Source organism: Colossoma macropomum, unplaced genomic scaffold (genome assembly GCF_904425465.1).
Source record: "Colossoma macropomum unplaced genomic scaffold, Colossoma_macropomum, whole genome shotgun sequence".
Classification (NCBI taxonomy): Eukaryota; Metazoa; Chordata; class Actinopteri; order Characiformes; family Serrasalmidae; genus Colossoma; species Colossoma macropomum.
The window spans coordinates 19,211,459-19,231,996 of NW_023494785.1; the positions used below are offsets into that span (position 1 = coordinate 19,211,459).

General features: G+C 36.8%; 3 protein-coding genes across 13 annotated transcripts in view; 1 reads left to right on the forward strand and 2 right to left on the reverse strand.

The window, feature by feature from the left end:
* Positions 1 to 2,839: 2,839 nt before the first annotated feature.
* LOC118818781 (trypsin-2-like) lies at positions 2,840 to 5,974 on the reverse strand. Its single transcript, XM_036586213.1, has 5 exons — positions 5,845 to 5,974; positions 4,949 to 5,102; positions 4,350 to 4,609; positions 3,719 to 3,855; positions 2,840 to 3,103 (listed from the first exon to the last, which is right to left on the reverse strand). The coding sequence occupies exons 1-5, from the start codon at positions 5,879 to 5,881 to the stop codon at positions 2,954 to 2,956; spliced, it is 738 nt and encodes a 245-aa protein (XP_036442106.1). The 5' UTR covers positions 5,882 to 5,974; the 3' UTR covers positions 2,840 to 2,953.
* A 1,000-nt stretch (positions 5,975 to 6,974) lies between these two features.
* On the forward strand, positions 6,975 to 12,281 carry LOC118818776 (trypsin-like). Its single transcript, XM_036586199.1, has 6 exons — positions 6,975 to 7,107; positions 7,920 to 8,076; positions 9,297 to 9,395; positions 9,545 to 9,705; positions 10,387 to 10,523; positions 11,955 to 12,281. The coding sequence occupies exons 1-6, from the start codon at positions 7,068 to 7,070 to the stop codon at positions 12,105 to 12,107; spliced, it is 747 nt and encodes a 248-aa protein (XP_036442092.1). The 5' UTR covers positions 6,975 to 7,067; the 3' UTR covers positions 12,108 to 12,281.
* cblc (Cbl proto-oncogene C, E3 ubiquitin protein ligase) overlaps positions 12,055 to 20,538 on the reverse strand; it is a 31,099-nt gene continuing 22,615 nt past the window's right edge. For all 11 annotated transcript variants that reach the window (XM_036586152.1, XM_036586161.1, XM_036586179.1 and 8 more), the window contains 8 exons: positions 18,530 to 18,667; positions 18,357 to 18,444; positions 17,627 to 17,758; positions 16,737 to 16,919; positions 15,474 to 15,623; positions 14,634 to 14,698; positions 14,395 to 14,444; positions 12,055 to 13,120 (listed from right to left, as the gene is read on the reverse strand). In XM_036586152.1, the coding sequence (XP_036442045.1) occupies positions 12,966 to 13,120; positions 14,395 to 14,444; positions 14,634 to 14,698; positions 15,474 to 15,623; positions 16,737 to 16,919; positions 17,627 to 17,758; positions 18,357 to 18,444; positions 18,530 to 18,667 (961 nt within the window). In that variant the 3' untranslated portion in view covers positions 12,055 to 12,965. The remainder of the gene's footprint in view (positions 13,121 to 14,394; positions 14,445 to 14,633; positions 14,699 to 15,473; positions 15,624 to 16,736; positions 16,920 to 17,626; positions 17,759 to 18,356; positions 18,445 to 18,529; positions 18,668 to 20,538) is intronic.

Here is a 20,538-nt window from a genome sequence, read left to right on the forward strand (position 1 = left end):
TTGCATGGATTTATGTTAATGCACTAGAGCAGGGGTCCCCATTCCTGGTCTTGGAAACCTTCCGCCCTGGAGGGTTCAGATCCAACACACCTGGCTGTAGTATCCAGATGCCCCTGAAAGCCTTCATTACCTGGATCAGGTGTACTAGATTTGGGTTGGAGCAAAACTCTGCCAGGTGGTAGGTCTCCAAGACCAGTACTGAGTACCCCTGCACTATGCTCTCAGAAAAAAATTTACAAAACGGTACCCCCTTGTCACTGGGGTGGTACCCTCAAGTGTACACACACTCCGTCTCAATTGTACACACACTCTGTGTTCTTTTCCACAGGGGAAAAACTTATTTAATGTACACAATTGGACCTTAAAACCACTCTTGTATCTTTGAGGGTACATTTACATTGTTTATGCCTTGATGAATGAAAAATGTACCTGCGCAGCACCTTTATTTCTAACAGTGTAGAGAAATCAAATATCTGCACAGTGCTGTCTACTTTGTCAGGTTTGTCAAAAAACAATTCAGCTCTGTTCGGTGACTGCATCATCTCTTCCAATGCCATGCCAAGTGAAGAGGTTCTGAAGGCAAGCCAGCAACAGAATTTCTATTATGTGTGAGTTAAAAGCCATGAGGCAGCTGTCATTTAGGACTTTTGGTTGTTGCTTTTTAGAGGTTGGGGCACAGGATGTCTTCCACATAACTGGCACTTTTTTCAGACTCATGTTTAGATTAAAACAACTTTATGCTAAATAACTTCACACAGTAGCACAAGTCTTCAGCATCATAGAGTCAATACTGTCAGGCCCTGTAGCTTTGTATTGTTAGAGTTTCCTTAGTCTTAGTCCCAGATTTTCCTTCTCTTTATGAAGCCACCTTGGGTATGGGAAAGGCTAAAAACAGAACAAAGAAATCAGTAATAAAAAAAATAGCAACCCACAATCTCCTGCACTTTTTTTTCAATCCGATGGGAAACAAACTTTTGGAATCAATTGCCTGCTCGGCACACCATGACAACGATGACCCTTCTGGGGCAAGACATATTTTAATGGACTGAATAAACATTGCCCCTCTTTAAAATTTATTAAAGAGTGTTCTCTAAAGCATTTGTATGTTAGGAAATCAGATATTCTTGCATTGTTGCTCATATAGACCACTTCATTTCACACAAGTCTTTTGTTGTAGTAACAGTTTAACACTCACTGTCCTTATATGTCAAGCAAAACCAGTAATCAAATGGCTCCTTCTTGTTCTTAAGCACATCTGACTACAATGAGAAATAAAAAAATAATAAGAAATGAAGCTTTAGGATTAAACAGGTAAACATTTTGCTATATCAGCAAGTTCTTCATTGTAACTGTCGAGCTTTGAGCCTTGAGTATTGAAGTGGTATTGTACAGCACTGTCATATGAGTAGTCTATGTCTTGTTTACATGTACCACATGGTCTTGTAAACACAGGCCTGATATTGTGCTGATACATTATAAATTTGATAAGTTTTTCTTGAGTTTGTTGTTAGATAACAGGCTTTAGGATGTGGACGTCTGTGAAGTTTAAGGGGCTAACTCATTAATCCATTCCAGACTGCACTTCACTGTTTTGCAGTTGGACTGAATATAGTCTCACAAACTAGACTTCTTCCTGTTGTACTGTGAGCAGAGCGTCAGAGACTGAGACTGAACGTCACCAACAATATTCTTCATGCTTCTGCATCCCTCACATGCAAAGTTTGTCCTCTAACTTGTTTCCTGGGTTTATCTTTAGCATCTGTAATCAAATCCTTAGGTAACTTTTGTTTCATTTACTCTTTGCCCTGAAGGTGATCTTCTTTTGAAAATCAGCAGAGCATCCAGAAAGCTGGAAGACTCTGGCACAAACCTTTAGTTGTTGTTTTTTTGTGTAAACACCTTGCTAGACACACAACTTCCCAAACGACATATTTTAGATACTGCATTGACGTACAAGAACCACTTTTGGTTTCAGGACATTTCAGTGGATGCTTCCTTACAGAATTACTCTTATAAATGAGGCTGTAAGTGTGAAGAACATACAGAGTAAATACAGTTTAGAGAACCACCACATAGTGTAAAGGTTCAGGGTTTTTGAAAGGTTTTACCTTGAACTGTACGCCTGAGCCAAGAACAACTTAGGAGCCTTTATTTTAAGAGCACCTAGTAACTTCTGTTTTAAATATATATGTTGACACATTATAAGTATTACTTTTATAATTGTATTTCTACACAGGAGATGAGAAACTGTTTTACGTTTAAGTTTAAGAACTATTGTGAATTGGATGGTTGTGATTCTTTGGGCAAGATCACTACACATATGACTGAAACCAAGTCTCCATGGTAGGCTGTTAAAACATCATTACAAAAGAAGAAATATTTAAATTACATTTTCATAATGGCAAACAATATACATACATTAGGAACAGATATATTGCTACTGTCGTGACAAAACCTTATTTCACAAAAATGGTAACTTTACAAAAGAAAGAATAAACCCCTCTTAACTTTAAATGGAGGTTAATCGAACAAGGTATTTTTCTAAGTAATTTTTGGAGCATTTCAATTGATTCACTCATCATAAAATGAAAATGGTGAGATTTTTGTTCTGACAGCGACTACAAACCACAAAAGACCAAAAACGAAATACAGTACATTTGGATGTGTGGCACTCTAGCAGTTGTAGAGAAGATCTAAAAAGTTAAATGTTAAAAACAAAGAGCATAATGGTGTACATGAATAATAATCTTTGTATTGGGTGAGAGTTTTTCTCACATATACTAGAATGGCATATAATATGATGTTTGGTATGGAGACATACGGTTAAAAGCTCTAAAAGTATTTTTCATGCATTGTTTATTCTCTGCAATGACTAAAAGTCCAGAAAGGATTGTGTAAGACCAGATAAGTGCTATTTGTACAAAGGCATCTTATGGGGATCTCTTCCAAAGTTCTAATAACTGTTAAGAATTTCATGGATCCAGGGCAGCAGAGCACAGACTTTAGTGTAGACTCCAGGGTAATCAGGCTGAGCACAACCATAACCCCATGACACGATACCCTGCAGCACACCATTACACACCAGAGGACCACCAGAGTCACCCTGAGAGACAGAGATACAAAGAGAGAGAGAGGTAACTGAACAGTATGTATATACATACATTCATTCTGAGCAAACATTTGAATGTAAACACTTTTAGAAATGTGATGATGATTCTCAGACTTCTTCACATTTTAACATAAGACCTTAAAGAAATATGTCTTCATATTCTACATATTCACATATTCTACATTTTTTTTCTTGTGTCTTGTCTTTTCCCTGAATTTATGTACCAACTTCATAATTAATGTTTGTATTGCCGTCTTCATCTCTTGAAATTACACAGGCTGTTTTTGTTACTGGGTTTTTAAGATGTAAATGACGTATGTAAATGACGTCTGCTCCAATTCGCTTGTATTGTGCCTCATTCAAAAAGCAGTCCAAGCTGAACAACTCCTTGAATGGGCAGAGCTAAGCTGCTGTAGGCTGAATTGGCAGATGTACATATGAAAATGTGTTATCATGACATTTGAAATGTTAACTGCATTTACATCTTGGAAATGATGTACGGTATTCAAACAAAAAAGCAAGACATTTTGAAAATACATTTTCCATTTTTTAATGTACACAGCATATATAGGACTAATAGAATAAATAATACAGGAACACATGACATACCTGACAGGAATCTTTGCCTCCCTCCAGATACCCAGCACACAGCATGGTTTTGGAGATCTTTCCAGGGTAGGAGTTCTCACACACCTCCTGAGAGAGGATGGGCACATCTAAACACTGGAGGTTGAATGGGTTGAATACTTAAAAAGAGAGAAACAGTAAAGTTTTACACTGCATGTAATTCGTGACAAACAAAAGTTTTCATGAGTCCCACAGGACCACTTGCTGGTGGTAAACAGTGAAGTGCTGCTCATCTGCAACTATGTAGTTAATATAATGTAAAATAATAAGAAAAAAGCAATTTCTCTGGCAGTAAGAATTTATCTGCATAGAAAAAAAACTAATATTGGAATAGATACAAATTACATTAAGACAGTAAGTACTGAATATGTGATCATGTATATCAATGTATTCATTCAACCATTTCCAAATGTCTCCTTCAGTATTATTTGTAGCTATTATCTAATACCTGGTTTAGTTAGACAATTCTTAATTATATTAAAACAAATGTGCTGGTGATGGAATTTAACAATGCAATGGCAGGGTGCTTCTAAGAGAATATATATTATGTACCCCAAAAGACTCTTATGTAGACTGTTTTAATGTGGACTGGTGATGAGGCGCTTGTACTGACCTGAGTCTGAGTAGATGTTGCCCCAGCCAGACACCACACACATGTCTCCAGGAGTTGGGCAGGTTTTGGGCAGATCAACAGGCTTCACAAACTCATTTACAGTGACAGGGTGAGCCAGCTTCATCAGCATGATGTCATGGTCGAGTGTCTGGTAGTCATAGCTTTGGTGCCAGTAGATGGCATCCACAGCCATGTACTGCTCTGTGCCCTCATACTGCCAGATATGGTGTTCACCCAGGATAACTATCTGGTAATATGGACTGAGTGATAGAAAGATATCAAAGTTATTTGATTTATTCAATTAATTAGCTTCAGTTTGCTTACATAAGTAGTAGACTGCAAACACAAAGGCTTTAAACACTTTTTTTTAATGCATCACAGAGTTTAGTTGCAGCTTTCTCCAATTTCAGAAAAATATATTTTTTTAAATAAACACTCTTTTTAACAAATTTATTTTTCCACAGTTTTTCTCTAAACACTACACAAGTAAAACCTAAGCATTTGGATTTACAATATTGCATGATGAGTTACTCCTGATTACATCCAGATTTTAAAAAAGTGTGTTTGGGAATGAGTGATAAAACGTTTACAACACTTACCTCATCCAACAGTGGGCTGCAGAGATGACCCACTGGTCATTGATGAGAGAGCCACCACAGAAATGATACCCAACATTCAAAGAGGCCTGCCAGGGCTGAGAATGAGCCTTACACTCATAACCACCCACTATCTTATCATCCAGAGGGGCTGCAGCTGAGAGAGAGAGAGAGAAAGATAGAGAGGGAGAGAGAAAGAAATCATGTTAGGGTAATTAAATCATTATTAGCTGTACTGGAAATGAGTAGCTCTCACTGATTTCCAGAGGTGCTCACTTAATCACATGTAAAAATAATAATTAAGCACATTTTTAATATACTGTACTGAGTGTTGTCAAATATTTTAGTTTCAGTTACATTTGTCATTAACATTTAGTTATAATATTTAGCATAATTTTTACAGTTCTAAAGCATTTAAGTACTTTTGCAATCTGCTATTTTTGTACTTTTACTCAAGCTGTTTTTGTAACATGTAACAAAACATTTACATGAGTAAACAGTCCTTTTTTATTAATGTTACCAGTTCAGAAATTATGCTGAAATATGCTGAAATGTACCTACAAAGTAGTTGTGGGTGACATGGCAAAATATAACATCCTGAACTTTTGAGATGTTTTCACAATATACAGTATCACAATATGTAGTTTTCTGAAGTCTGATAAGAACAAAAGAACCAGTAACATCACATTTAAAAATACTATCAAAATCTCTAAATGCAATCATTTTTATTTATCATTTTATATCCTGCACTGCAATTTAACAGGACTAATTATTCTTTCTTTGTGATGAAACATGTTGTTTGTGAGTGTTCTTTAGGTTCTCATGACATCCACAGTATGCTTAGAGAAGTAGTAATGTCATGAAATTTGATCATTAGATTATATTCATATCTGCCTTACCTGCAGCACCCAGAAGAGCTAACAATAAGATCACCATGCTGCCTTCTGTTCGCCTGACTGGACGCAGTGCCTTAAGTCAGCTGCATTTATAGTACTGGCTTTATCTGCACACATGAGCACATAACCCACACACTCTCTTCTCTCTCTCTCTCTCTCTCTCTCTCTCTCTCTCTCTCTCTGTCTCTTTACTTTGTTCAAATGCAGTATAATGCACATCAATGCAAATGATATACATGACTAGACAAATATTCTCCTACATTTCCAATATCCAATTTTTGCCACAATATACCCTAATATACCTTTTCAAACATTTGCAAATATCCAGTGGGGCTGACTGAAACGTGAGATTTAATGGGTTTGGGTTTACAGTTTGAAACGAACTGGATTTTACTTTTTTCATCTCAGTTCCAAAGATTTGGGTGGCCATGGTAAAATTCCATATTTTGTTGATTTTTGTAAGTGGAAAAAGATGTGGCCTGTATAAAATCCAATGTATTAAATTCAGCAAATAAATGTGTTTGCTGTAGAGAATGTGTTAACTTATTCTCACTTCATATTCACAAAAAAACGAATAAAAAAAAAAATGTGAAAATGGGTATTTTTGCAGACTTTTGCACAAACCACTGCAAAACTTGAAACAGCTGTTGTTGAACCAAGCAGAATAAATATACATGTCTGTTTTATCATTATCATAGAAGTTTTATCCTTAATTCTACATTGCCATGTGCCACAGATGCTTGAATCTCAGCCTTGATATTGACTGTTTGTAGATGTTGAAATGCACAGTCACTCAAATATGTTTTGCTGTTAGTAAGTGTCACGGTCAGCACGGCATGTGGTTATTTTCACGCAGTACTTGGCATTAACTCAAGGACAAATGAAAGTCTAATGATGGCAGCTACAAGGAGCAGTACAAGTCAGGCATGTCTTCAATATAATTTAAGGTGTGTAATGTTTAGGAGAACATTTTATACTGCAGTTCTGGATTGACTGAAAGAGATAAGATGATTTGCCTATTAAGATTAGTTTGTATTTTCAATTAAAAGTCTTGCTGTTTCAGCGAACAGTGGTCGTGCAAACCTCTTGTACAAAGTTAACCATTAAACATTGGTCATTGCTTCAGATGTGTGTGTGTGTGTGTCTCTAGGGGAGTGGGTTAAAGATAGTATATATAACGCCTGAAGTGACAGACACCTTTTCGGGCTGCTGAAACACTCACCACCATGAAACTGTTCATTCTTCTGGCACTAGTGGGAGCTGCTGGTAAGCAAAGAATCATTTTAACATCTTATATTTCAGTCAAACAGCCATTAATACAAGTTTAGTTTAGAAAACTAAACTAAAAAAAAAAAATTACATAGAAGCCTCAAAAACAAAATATATAATAATAATACAATTTATAGTGAGTCCACTCTTTGTTTTTATTAAACATTCTTAAACGTTTCTTTATAAAACATATTAAACTTACATTCTTTTCAGAAGACTTGCTTACGGTTTTTTAAAGAAATCTGCAGGGATTTGTTCCACACCTCCAAAGTTCTTAGACGTTGGTTGCATTTTCTGCTTCTTACAATCCAAGTAATCCCAACACATTCAGTAATGTTGAGGTCTGGACTCTGGGGTGGTCTGTTCATTATTCTGAACACCAGCAGCGTTTTTGTTTGTATTGCAAATTTTTCGTTTTGTTTTCTCTGTAACAGTTACTTGACAGCTACACATCCTTTCAGACCCACAGTGTTGAGTTGTCCTCTCACAGTGGAAGGGTAGACATAAACACTTGTGGATTTTTTCAGATCTGTAGCAAGAGTGGAGTTTGATTTTCTCCTCTCTCTCAAAGATTTAAATATCTCCTGAAGAATAAATAAATATTACTTAATGGACACTTTGTAAAGTACATAAATGTAGGGTGTTCTCTTAATTTTAACAGTACAGTATCTGGACATTAAAAGGCCTATAAACAGACTACAGCTTTTGAGGCCACATCTGTTGTAACCAATTTTGATTATTAAAATACAAGTACAGACTACATTTCTCCATTATGTGCACTGATGTGTGTATTTGGTGCGGTGTTGCAGTGGCAGTACCCCGAGGTGATGGAAGGATCATTGGAGGCTACGAGTGCACCCCTCATTCACAGCCTTGGATGGTCTCTCTCAATTATGGCTATCACTTCTGTGGAGGAGTGCTTATTAACGAACAGTGGGTGCTCTCTGCCGCCCAGTGCTGGTACAAGTGAGTACTTCACAAAAACAAAGTAGCACTTTCTTCTCTATTGAACTAAACATACATTTCATATTCTATTGGTGATGTAAGACACAGGCAATGGATAAACACTAGGACCACTTCCTAACTTCAGAACAGCTTTAATCCTTTTTAATGCTGACATACAAGTCCTGAAGTGTATGTAGTGGAGTATTGGAAAAAATTGTTCTTAACTGTTTTTGTTAAAATGGAAAGTAGCATTACTAAGACTAAAATCTGGTGTGTGTGCAGTCACCCTGTAAAGCCTAAAATGAGAATGTAAAAGGCACTGGGTCAGATTTCAGAAGTTTTTCAGACCATGTTATATGTTCTAATTATACAACAGTTAGTTCCGGCCACGCAAGCTGATTGGTTGAGAGGCGTTCTAACCGTGCTGATATTTCGCCATAACGTCACAGGTTTTTCACAAATACTGTATGACTCCGCTGATACGCCGTTGCTAAGCAACGACTTTGATAGGAGATGCTCAAGCTATTTGAACGTTTTAAATTCTTACTTTGCCACAAACAGAAAATGGACAACTGTTACCTTGAAGATCACATTTGACCGACAGCCGATTTGGTCAGACTCTGAAGATGAGACTATACTAAATTCCTAAACTCTCATCACCACTGAGCAAGCTTTTTAGTCAGCTAAACAACCTGGAATTAACCAGAAATGAACCGAATACCATTCGCCAAACGTGTAGTCTCATCTTCAGAGTCTGACCAAATCGGACTGAGCTATAAAACTGCCGCAATAAAACAGCGAGTGAGTGGGGCTCGTTACTCTGACGTAGCAACAAGCTGCTTGTTAAGGAACTATAATTTGGCGGAAGGAATTGCTAACATTAAACATACAAAACGACACGTTCACGACCCAATTTATTTATTTCTTACTTTATTTATTTAACTGTTGTATAAAAGCAATAGAACACTCAAGGTCGTGTGTTATCGCGTATAACATCACCGCTATGATGATCTACGATACTTGCCTTCGGCTCGAGCCTGCGACCAAATCACAGACGTGATGTAATTTCACGATAACACACTCTCGTGTTCTATTGCTTAAGTATTGCTGTCACATGCACAGACTCAAAAAGGCTCAAAATTTACACTCACCGAGCACTTTATTAGGAACACTTCTTGGTACTACACTCATAGTCCATTATAACAGCTGAAACCATTTCTCTCTTAATCTTCCACTCTAAGTCCCTACAGCATGCAGCTTATTCTGGGAGATCATGATGTTCGTGTGTTTGAGGGAACTGAACAGCTCATGAAGACAGATAACATTATCTGGCACCCCAAGCAAGTACCTTTTCTACAGCATCATATCCACTTCCAGACATGTTAGTTACTACCTGTTACGTTTAATGCAAATGTGTTGGATCACAATGAAACCCTGAACATGTCATGAACAGCATGTCTAAAATTGCCCTTTGACCTTTTGACTTCAGCTACAACTACCAGACTCTGGACTATGACATTATGCTGATTAAGCTGTTCCACCCAGTGAAGGTGACCGATGCAGTGAGACCTATCTCTCTGCCCGCTGGCTGTCCCTATGGAGGAATGCCCTGTACTGTCCCAGGATGGGGAACTGTCAGCACTGAAACCTGTATGGCTTTCATCTTATCCATACAAAATTCTAAAATGTAAAGAAAACTGATTAATAAGCCACTCAATAGTCCATCAAAATGTGGGTTTGAAGGAGTATCTTTAATTTATCTGTACATTTGTGCTAGAATAGTTTTATAAAAATAGTTTTATTTTTAATAGTTTCAAAATAAAAAGTTTACATATTTCCCCTTTTTATCCCAAATGTAGTCAATCATACAAAACATGTTTGGTGTACAAAGTTTGCTTGTTTATTTTTGCACTGGAGTTGTGGCAAAAAAAGACAAAACAAAAAAAAACATCATGCAAACTTCATGTTTAGATCATTGCTTACTTATCACAAATCCATGTCAAGTTGTTAAAAAATATCAAACACGTGGTTTCTAAGACTGTATGATATACCGTCATCTATGAAAAATTGTATGTGACATATCAATACTGTCCAAAAAACCCTCAAGAAATACTCCAAAATCTCTTGACATTGACTTACATTAAAAGTCATTTTGTTGCTGTCCAAAAAAAGGAAAAAAAATTACATCATTTAAACAAAGCAGTTGTCCTTTGCATTAAATTATGAATAGACCAACACATGCTTAATCAAATGTGCATGTATTTCAGAAAGAAGTCTACAAAAACTTGTTGACATTGTGGATCTATTTTTTTCTGGTGTTCTCCAAAACAGCATTCCTGCCTTTCCGCCTGCAGTGTGTTGATGTCCCAATCGTGAGTGATCAAGAATGTGAGAAGTCTTATCCCGGGATGCTGACTCGTAGAATGCTGTGTGCTGGCCATCCAGAGGGAGGCAAGGATGCTTGTGGAGTAAGTTTCAGTTTCAGGCTCTTCCCATTGTAGGAACATACATCTGAGCATGAGAGCAGTTGTGAAGTGGCTGTGACGTGATAACATGCAAACATTTAGGTGTTTTAGAATCAGAATATAAGGCTGTTTTCACATTACCAGATTGAAATGGCCTCTGACTTTCTGCCTTTATGTGACACGTTTTCAGAGCTGTCTGGACGCAAAAATCTGTTTTTAAATCAGGGGCTGAATTCACAAATGTGTTTTAACAAAGAAAATCTTCTTCATTGTTTTTTTTTTGTCCTTAAATTCCTAATTTAGAAAAAAATATTAAGAAAAATTGTTATTCTTCAAAAAACCTTTTAAGAATTTTCTTCATTTCAATTTTAACTTTTCAGTTATTATGCAGATTAACCATGATTACTTATAAAAATATAGGTTCACTGGTGGTTTTGGATAGTAAATATACAATAGTTGCGTTGTACATGTCCTAATCTGTGCCTGGTTCCTATCACCAGCACTGTAAAGAAATCTGGTGTCAGCATGTTTCCAATAAATATTTGCAAACAAACACTACTTTAAAAGTATGTTTGAGAACAGTTCTAGGGTTTTTTTTTCCTTCAAGAAATGTATTTAAGAATATTGGGTCTCTTTCACCAATATCTTCCTAAGTTTTTTCTTAAATTTGTTCTTGAGAAAAGCCCTAAGAAAAAGCCTACGTCAGATTCATGACGTGTCTTTAAACTGCAGAATCGTTCACACCTTTGCACTCTTCAGTGTGTGTAGATTCTCTTTTTACATAAGACCCAATCCCAAATAAGAAAACATTGGTAAATGTCAAAATAATCTTGAAAACTGTGTGAGTTTTGAACATCTTAGTGTTTGTCTTAAAGATCTTTCCTAAGCTCTTTCCTTCTTTCTTTCATGAATCTGGCCCCACATCTGAACCTCCTTTATATGAGGCCATAGACTGGATGTATATCCAACTTACGGACGTGTGACCTTAATGAGAATAGCCAGATCAGAATTCAAGTTTTTTTTAACTGTATTACTGTCATCATCCACTGTTGATTGTTGACAGTGTGGCAGCCCTGAGGTAACTTGAAGTTAAGGCCAGTAAAAGCAGCAAATGCAGTGTGTCTGGCCTTTTTTGCCTTTTTGTCCTAATCATGGCACAAATAATCAAAGCATGTAATTCTTGTCATGAGGGCTTGAGATGCTAATAATTCATTTTTTGTTGTTTATGACTCATGTGGATCATTCATGTAACATTACTGATTTGGACTGATTACGGGTCACTTACAAACATAAATGTGAACCATAAAGGCAGAAGGCTCGCATCAGCGGAAAAAAATCGGAATTGAGTAATAAGGTTTGTATCGTAACTGTATTCTAAGAGATGTTTTGTTGATCTGAATATTTTAAGCTTTTTTTTACTTTTTTCATTGTCAGAGTGATGCAGGCAGTCCGCTAGTGTGCTTTGGAGAGGTCCATGGACTGGTATCATGGGGGCAGGGCTGCGGTCTTCCAGGCTACCCTGGTGTATATGTAAAGGTGTGCGAGTTCCTGTACTGGATCAGAGACGTCATGGCAGCCAACCCTTAGAGTTTCTATCAATATTCCACTGCCCTTTGTCCGTGTTGTTCATCAGGCATCCTACATCACTACTGGAGCCCTTTCCTTCTTTGTGCTCAGCTCTGTAGGGCACTTTCCCCTCACTCATTAAAAAATAACTGACAAACTACAATTGGTATTCAAGAATAAACTCCCCAATTCACACCTCTTTTGTGTCAGTGAGTACAGTCTTAAACACATTCATCCCTACTGACTGAATTTAGTACAGAAAACCTGTCTAAAAACTAGGTTGATATTTCATACATGACCAGACAGGTGAGTGTCTGAGATTGATAATGTGCAATTTATTGAGATCTCTAGAATTTTCTAGAATTGTTACCTATTACAAGTATTATTGGGTGTCCATTATTAGCCGTTCTCAATCAAACTATCTGATATACATAGTAAATATGCTGTTTAAGGCAATGCTATAAATGTGTATTATCAAGAGTTGATCTGCAAATTTTCACGTTTTGTTTTACTCGCTAAATAATACCAACAAATCTGCAATCTGACTTTCTGTCTGAGCTGTCTGTTCTGTAACATAAATGTTGATTCAATTATTATAATTATATTCCTAGATCACAATGTTACATTCTGGATTATACAGTATACAGCACTTTACAGTATTTCTACTCTTAGTATGAGTGAGGTAGAATTTAAACTTGAAGACAGTTAACCACAATGTGATTATCAGTATAGTTTGATTGTGCCATGAATTACTTTTGTGGCTGTAATTCCAAGGCTGATAATCTTGAGAACGGACTATTTGAACAATGCGAGCGACATAATAAAATCTTTCATTACATTTCTATCCATAATGTTATCCTGCAGCTCTGTGCAACATTGTCAGGATGAGAAGTGTCTCTCTGAGTCCTTTCGACTATGTCGTCCTGTTGGAAACCATGTGTGTGATTCGCTCCTCTCCTCCTTAGTTCTCTCCTCCCTTTTTTTCTCTTTCGTCTTTTTAGCTGAAGTTGTAGGTCCCACCCATGGCACCGCAGCTGAGAAAAAGAAATAATAAAGAGAGGTTGACAGTTTTCTTTTCCCCTTTCCACCTAGCATTTTTCCAAATTCTGGCCACAAGATGTCACTGTAGACATTAAAACGTGTGTATTTTATTTGGCAGTTGGGATTCTTGGGCAGATAAGGTTCATTTTAAGGATTTTTTTTAAATGCAAACCAATACTTAAATACTTTGAAATGCTAATCTACAAATGGTGTGTGAAAGCATCAAGTAGAATAATTCCAAGATAAGTAATTTCCATTAAAATCAAAATTTTAAATTATTTTGGGAAATCACGGATGCCGCATCCTCTGGGCTAAAGAGGAGAGGGAACATCCAGCTTGTTATCAGCGCACAGTTCAAAAGTCAGCATCCATGGTGGTATGGAGGTGCATTAGTGCATATGGCATGGGTGAAGGCACCATTAATGCTGAACGATAAACACAGGTTTTGAAGCAGTTTTGCTGCCATCCAGATTACATCTTTTTCAGAGACAGCCTTGCTTATTTCAGCACGATAATGCCAAACCACATTCTGCATGTATTACAACAGCATGGCTCCATAGTTAAAGTGTTGGGGTGCTAAAATGGCCTGCCTGCAGTCCAGACCTGTTACCCATTACAAACATCTGCTGCATTATGAAATGAAAAATACAGCAGCTGAAATCCTATATCAAGCAGGAATGGGAAAACATTTCATGTTCAAAACTACAGGCACTACTTCACAAACGCTTTTGAGTGTTGTTAAAGAAAGAGGTGATGCAACACAGTGCTCTCTCCCAATGTTTTTGAAAGGAATTTCTCAGTTTCAACATTTGATATGTTGCCTTTGTACTATTTATAATTTAAACATCATTTCATTCTGTTTTTATTTATATTTTGCAAAGCATTCTAACTTTTTTGGAAATGGGGTTGTAGTTATTTACTTAGTGCAATGTAGGCCAGTATGCATCTTTTGCATTTGCTGGCTGCTAGATGTAACAGGCTCACAAGTAAGGGGCATGATAAAAGTGTCAAAGTGGAAATCTAAGTGGCGGCACTGGGGTTTACACTCTGACTATTTATGAGAGACAGATTCTTTACCGTACAATGACTAGCGTGAGTTGGTAGAGTAGTCAAGCTTAACGTTGGTTAATCTCTTTTGCCTGGCAAATTCTCCAAACTATCTATAACATTTCTTTCCTATTACAAAGTGCATAATGTATGGTAATGTAAAATGACACAAGCTTTACACATGTTCCTTGTTCAAAAAATATTAAAACAAATATCTTACTGTTCTTGCCTGACTGTAAGGATGATGGTTGGCTAGAAAATGACTCTTCACTGCAAGAGACAGAGATCATGTAAAAATTGCAAGTATTCATTCTCAGCTGGGTTAAGTTAATGCAAATGAGTTTGACTCAAAAAAAGATGGTCAGACATGTCAACTCTTTTGACTTTAGTCATAAGCAAGACAGTCTGCTTAACTTTGTCAATGAAATAAAAAAACAATAAATAAACATGATTTCTGACCTGTTGGAGAATGCTTCACTTTGATTTAGCTGGTTTTCTGAAGATGTCACACTGCTACCGGTTTTCTGCAGCCATAGAATAGTGTTTTACATTATCAGAACAAAGTAGGAAGTAATAAGAAGTACCCAATAGATGCTACATTGCTAACAGTCACTTGACATCATGCATTTCATTTGAATTGATTCATCATTTGATTCATCTATTTTTAAAATACCCACAAGTGTGTTCTACTGTTTTACCACGCATATTATGAAAAAGAAATACCAATGACCCATATATATATATATATATATATATATATATATATATAGATAGATAGATAGATAGATATAGATATGGAATTTTGTTTGTCCATTATTTTCCCAAAAAATATTTAAATAAATACATGCCATATATCAAATTATTTACCAATACCCATTTCATGCCAAAGTCTAAAAATGTCAGGTGGTGCAAGCATCCAAACATATACGTTGATTAAGTAAACTACCAAAATAGGCAATTTCGTTATATAAATTTTAAATAAAATCGTTTGGCATTATTTTATGTTCGAAAACTTTTAAAACAAAAATCATGTTCAAATGCCAAAAACAAAGGACTTTTGACATGCTTTTACGAAAGAGGGGCTAGGGTATTGTTACCTTCATGGTATATACAGGTGAGAAATTTCTCTCTGTATAACCAAAGACATTTCAATAAAGAAAAACATTTTGTAAAAGACCTTCATATTAAAAGAATTGTTAATAGTTTATATAGTCTAAATGTGACTAATAATATCATACTATAGAAGTGTCAACATTGGTAACAATGCCATATTTGATCCAGTGCTGTAAAGATACTCACTGAGCCACTGTGGCCCTTGGCCTGCATTCCTCTGTTGGAAGGCCTGACGTGAGGTCTGGGTGAGGGGCAGGGAGAGGGGGTGGAGTGTTTCGGGGGAAGTGGAGGAGGTCCTAAACTGGAGGTAGGAACCTGGTACTCCTCCTGTGATGCCTGTTACAAAGTTGAAAGGCAAAACTGGTGTTATTAAAATGTACAACTCTGCAACTAGAGCACATGCACTGAGTAAAGCTATGACAGAGAATCCAATAAAGTTTTCTAGCAAATAGTTTGTTTAATGTGTATTAAATGGGCAGTGTGCTTCCTCTTGTGAATTCTGACACTTTTCCTTATGTACTTCAAACAACCTGCCTTAATGGTCCTGTTTCATTCTGCAATACAATGCCAAATATCATTAATGTTGAAAGGGCAATATGATAGAAAACTGAGTTTTCCTTAGTTTGATTTAGCAAGTAAACGCTGTTAAAGTTTCAAAATGTACCCATCACTCTACAGTTCATATATGAATATTAAGCTGCAAAAATGTTTTTAATGCATTGCTTTTGTAATGTCATGAAAACCAATACATTCACATATTTTTGCCTACTCAGCTTACAGCAACTTAGTCTGCCCAATCACACTGAAGTTATATGGAGTGTTTCAGCCTGGCCTGTCTTTTGAATGAGGCACAATACAATGCTGCCAGCCAGAACAGAGGTAATTTAGGAACCACAGGGGAGATAAGCCTTTGGGCAGTTTTGTACTTTCTTGGACTATTTTTGTTTTTATTTTATGGCATAAACCCTTTTAAGATGCAAATAATGCTGTTTGTTTTAAAAATGTGAAATGGTCTAATAAAATACATCAATCAATCCATACATACAACTTAAAAACACAGTAATAAAAACAGCCCATGTAATTATAAGGCAGAAAGTGACGTTCACTAAAAAATGAATTTTAACTGTTTTTGGAATATACACCCACAAAACGTCATGACATTTTGAAAAAAGAAATGACAAAAAAATGTAGGACATGGCCACTTGAACAAATGTTATGCTAACACTGCTAACAATGGATAGACCACCAATTAGCATTATGTAATCTGCATGATGCTAACTGGTTTCATTCACTTTTTGCAATGCTAGCATTTTTGACTGAACTATTCCTTTAAAGTACAGAAGAGAGAACTTAATGGATACTTTTGACAAATATGACACCAAGCTGTCCAGACACAACCGCACAGCAAAGGAATATTCTACTTCACACATGCAGTGCATTCAGTCTCACCCTTTTCATCATGGCCAGTTTCTTCATGACCAGTTCCACATCTTCATGGTCTTCATCCTCATCATCCTCTTCCTCTCTCCTTCCAGTTAATGTGTCTCTTGTGGGGTTATATGGCTCTATAAGGATGGACTCTGTTCCTCTGATGTCACAGCGGCAGTAAGGGCAGGTGTGTCCATCTGACTTCTGAGGGTCAGGAATGATAATGTAACACTGCACACATAATCTACACATGCGCAAAACAAGTGTACACAGCAGAAGTGCTTCCTTTCATCTTGAAAGGGGCATCTTCACATTGCACAATACTTTAAAAGAAAGTTATTTATAACATTACTGTAAGGTTCATCATAAGCATATGTAATACATGCAAACTGAACTTTGTGTAAATGCACTGATATGCATCAAGATGAATGAGTTCATTGGAAAGTACTTTGACAGTAAGAAGCAGCAGAAATGCATGTGACCTACTCTTGTGCCTGAAAATGTAAATGCTTGTTCTCAGGCGTGACAGTGAATGTGAAAGCAGTGGAAAATTAGACACACACACACACACACACACGCACACACACACACACATATATATGCACTCATGCTTGATGAAGCACAGACAGGAAGTCAAACCCAAATCTTAGGTCCTATTGTGGTCAAATGTGTTTTTCACAACATTGAATCATTATCTGAATGATGCTAAGTTCTGTAATGCGTGGTCAGTTATTTAATTAGGGATATATATATATATAGACAGAGAGAAATATGTGTATATATATATATATATATATATATATATATATATAGTAAGGCTATTTGGCCCTCAATCTTTTCTTAACATGTACAGACCACTTACTCTCTATATAAATCCCCTTAATGGTTATATCAGTAAATGTTTAGAATACCTGCCAGCCGGTGAGGCAAGGCTGACAGAGCAGATGTCCACAGGGTTGGATGCGTGTGTCCTTGTCTCTTTCAGTACAGATCTTGCAAAGCTGAAATGTGCTGCCAATTTCACAGTATAACTCATACTGCTCCTGCACAGAGAAATTTGGTTAGGTATAGAGGAAGAGAGAGAGAGAGAGAGAGAGAGAGAGAGAGAGAGAGAGAGAGAGAGAATGAGAGAGAGAGACAGAGAGAGATAATTACTCTATTATTAGTAGCAGCAGGTATAGTACAAGTTTTAAACCCATAAAAGATAAATAATGATATGTATAAAAAATATATGTATAAAGTAAAAAATGACAATCCAAACCATTTTCAGTCAAATCAATTCAGTTCAATTTAAGACCAAAGAGTCAATTTAAGCCTATGGACAAATGGTAGAGTAAAAAGCATCTCCCTCAAAATAAAAAATTTAAAAAAAAAAGTTTCCCTGTTTCCCTAATAATATATATATATATATATATTATTATGCCAATCTCAAAAATCTGTGAGAGTCTATAAGAAGTGTTGTCAGCTGATGCATGACAAAGTAAACTGGCACTGTCTCCCTGCCAAACAGCAGACTGCTAGCATTTGCTGTGTTCTGATCACAGCTAACTATACCAATCGCAGTAAAACTCAGAAAACAGCCTCTGCGATTATTTCAAACCACTACTGGCTGCTGATTTACTGTAAGTTATGCTAAATTACCTCTGTGACCTTAACACGACCCTTCTGAGGTGCCATACACAGGCTGGTAAGGTCAGGGTTCACATCACGCCCATCTGGGTACAAGTAGCTGCAAATATACACATTCTTAATTATCATTTTACCTTATATTCTTTAAGATTTGTGTCGTGGAAGACACGACAAAATGCACTCACCATCCCTCTCTGAATCCTTTTATTAGAGCCTGGTAGAGAGGTGTGTTCTCTGGAATAGTTTGCACGATGCTGCCATCAAAGGTCACATGACCAATTGCCCATTGGCCCATTCGTGTGCAGCTTAGACGGAAGATATAGCTGCGAACAGAAGACGTAGAGAGATCCTAAATACTGCTACACAGCCATCTACTTTTGCCAACCTTTCAGCAGGCTGATCAGTGTACATATCTTAGTCATTGACTCCCAATATCATGACACAAGAATTTCAAGAGTTGTCATAAAAAGTTCCTTTATACAATCCCATTTTCAAAAATGTTGGGACGCTGTGCAAAATGTAAATAAATACAAAATGCAATGATGTGCAAATCATTTAAACCCTATATTTAATTGAAAATAGTGCAAAGACAACATATCAAATGTTGAAACTGAGAAATATTATTGTTTTTTGAAAAATATATGCCCATTTTAAATTGGATGCCAACACACGTTCTAAAAAAGTTGGGACGGGGCAACAAAAGACTAGCAAAGTTGTATAAAGCTATTAAAAAACAAATAATAATAAAAAAAAACACAACAGATCAGTATCATTATTGGGTATAAAAAAGCATCCCAAAGAGTCCTTCAGAGGTAAAGATGAGTTGGGGTTCACCACTCTGTGAAAGACTGCACAGCCAAATAGTGCATCAATTCAAGAATAATGTTTTTCAACATAAAACAGCAAAGAACTTTTGCTTTTCATTGTCTATGGTACATAATAACATTAAAAGATTAAGAGAATCTGGAGAAATCTCTGTACGCAAGGGACAAGGCCAAAAACCAGTATTTGCTGGCCATTTTCTTTGGGCCCGCAGGTGGCACTGCATTAAACACAGACATGATTCTGTAGTGGAAATCACTGCATGGGCTCAGAAACTTCTGAAAACAACTGTCTGTGAACACAGTTTGTTGCTGCATCCACAAATGCAAGTTAAAACTCTAAAACGTAAAGACGAAAGCATATATAAAAAGGATCCAGAAATGCTGCCACCTTCTCTGGGCCTGATCTCATGTAAAATGGACCGAGGTGAAGTGCAGAAGTGTCCTGTGGTCCAACAATACATGGCATGGGTGATGTGCACATCTGTGAAGGCACCATCAACGCTGAAAGATATATACATGTTTTGGCAACATATGCTGCCATCCAGGCGACGTCTTTTTTAGGGAAGGATTTGCTTATTTCACAAGACAATGTCAAACTAGGGTTGGGCGATATTGCAAAAAAAGTAAAATCTCGTTTATTTTCAAATTTATTAACAATTCCCGATTCCGATTTTTTTTTTTCTGGTTTTTGCGTAACGCCATTGGAAAAAGCCAATTTCTTTTGTGTGCTTTAATTTAAAAGACTGCAGAAGTGCAAAAATAGTAACAGCACCACCTATAATTATTAAATTAAATATCCTTTCAAGGGACTCAAATTGTGCAAGCACAACAAATTTTGTAACAAAAAAAAAACAATAATTAAAACATAAAAGAACCATCTTAATTAGTGGTATTCTTTTAAGAATAGCAAGCAGCTTCCTTAAAGATCACAAGCAACTCTCACTTAAAATAATGTGCAAGCATGACCTCCTTACATTTATTAAGTTATTTACAGGTTTCTTGAAAGGAACACAAGCCTATCTACTGTTTCAGGCTTGAGAGATGCCATTTGACAGGTAAAGACCTCATCAGACTTCTTGCGGAGCCAAAATTCGCCTGGCTTCAGCGAACAATGTGCCGCAATTGCGGAGAAAACGAACAACCGCAGACGGCGTGCGGAGGCTTTGTTCGCCGTGTCACGCACATGGCAGTTGGGCAAACTCCACAGACGAAGACGCTACGCTACCAGGGCTGTGATTGGTCGGTTAAAAAAGAGGCACGCCATGAAACGAAGATGGACAATACTAATACTAATATTTCTCTGTGAAACGCGCATCTGTTGAATGAACAATGAATACCTACTGAATGTAAGATGCTAAGTCTGTTATTCG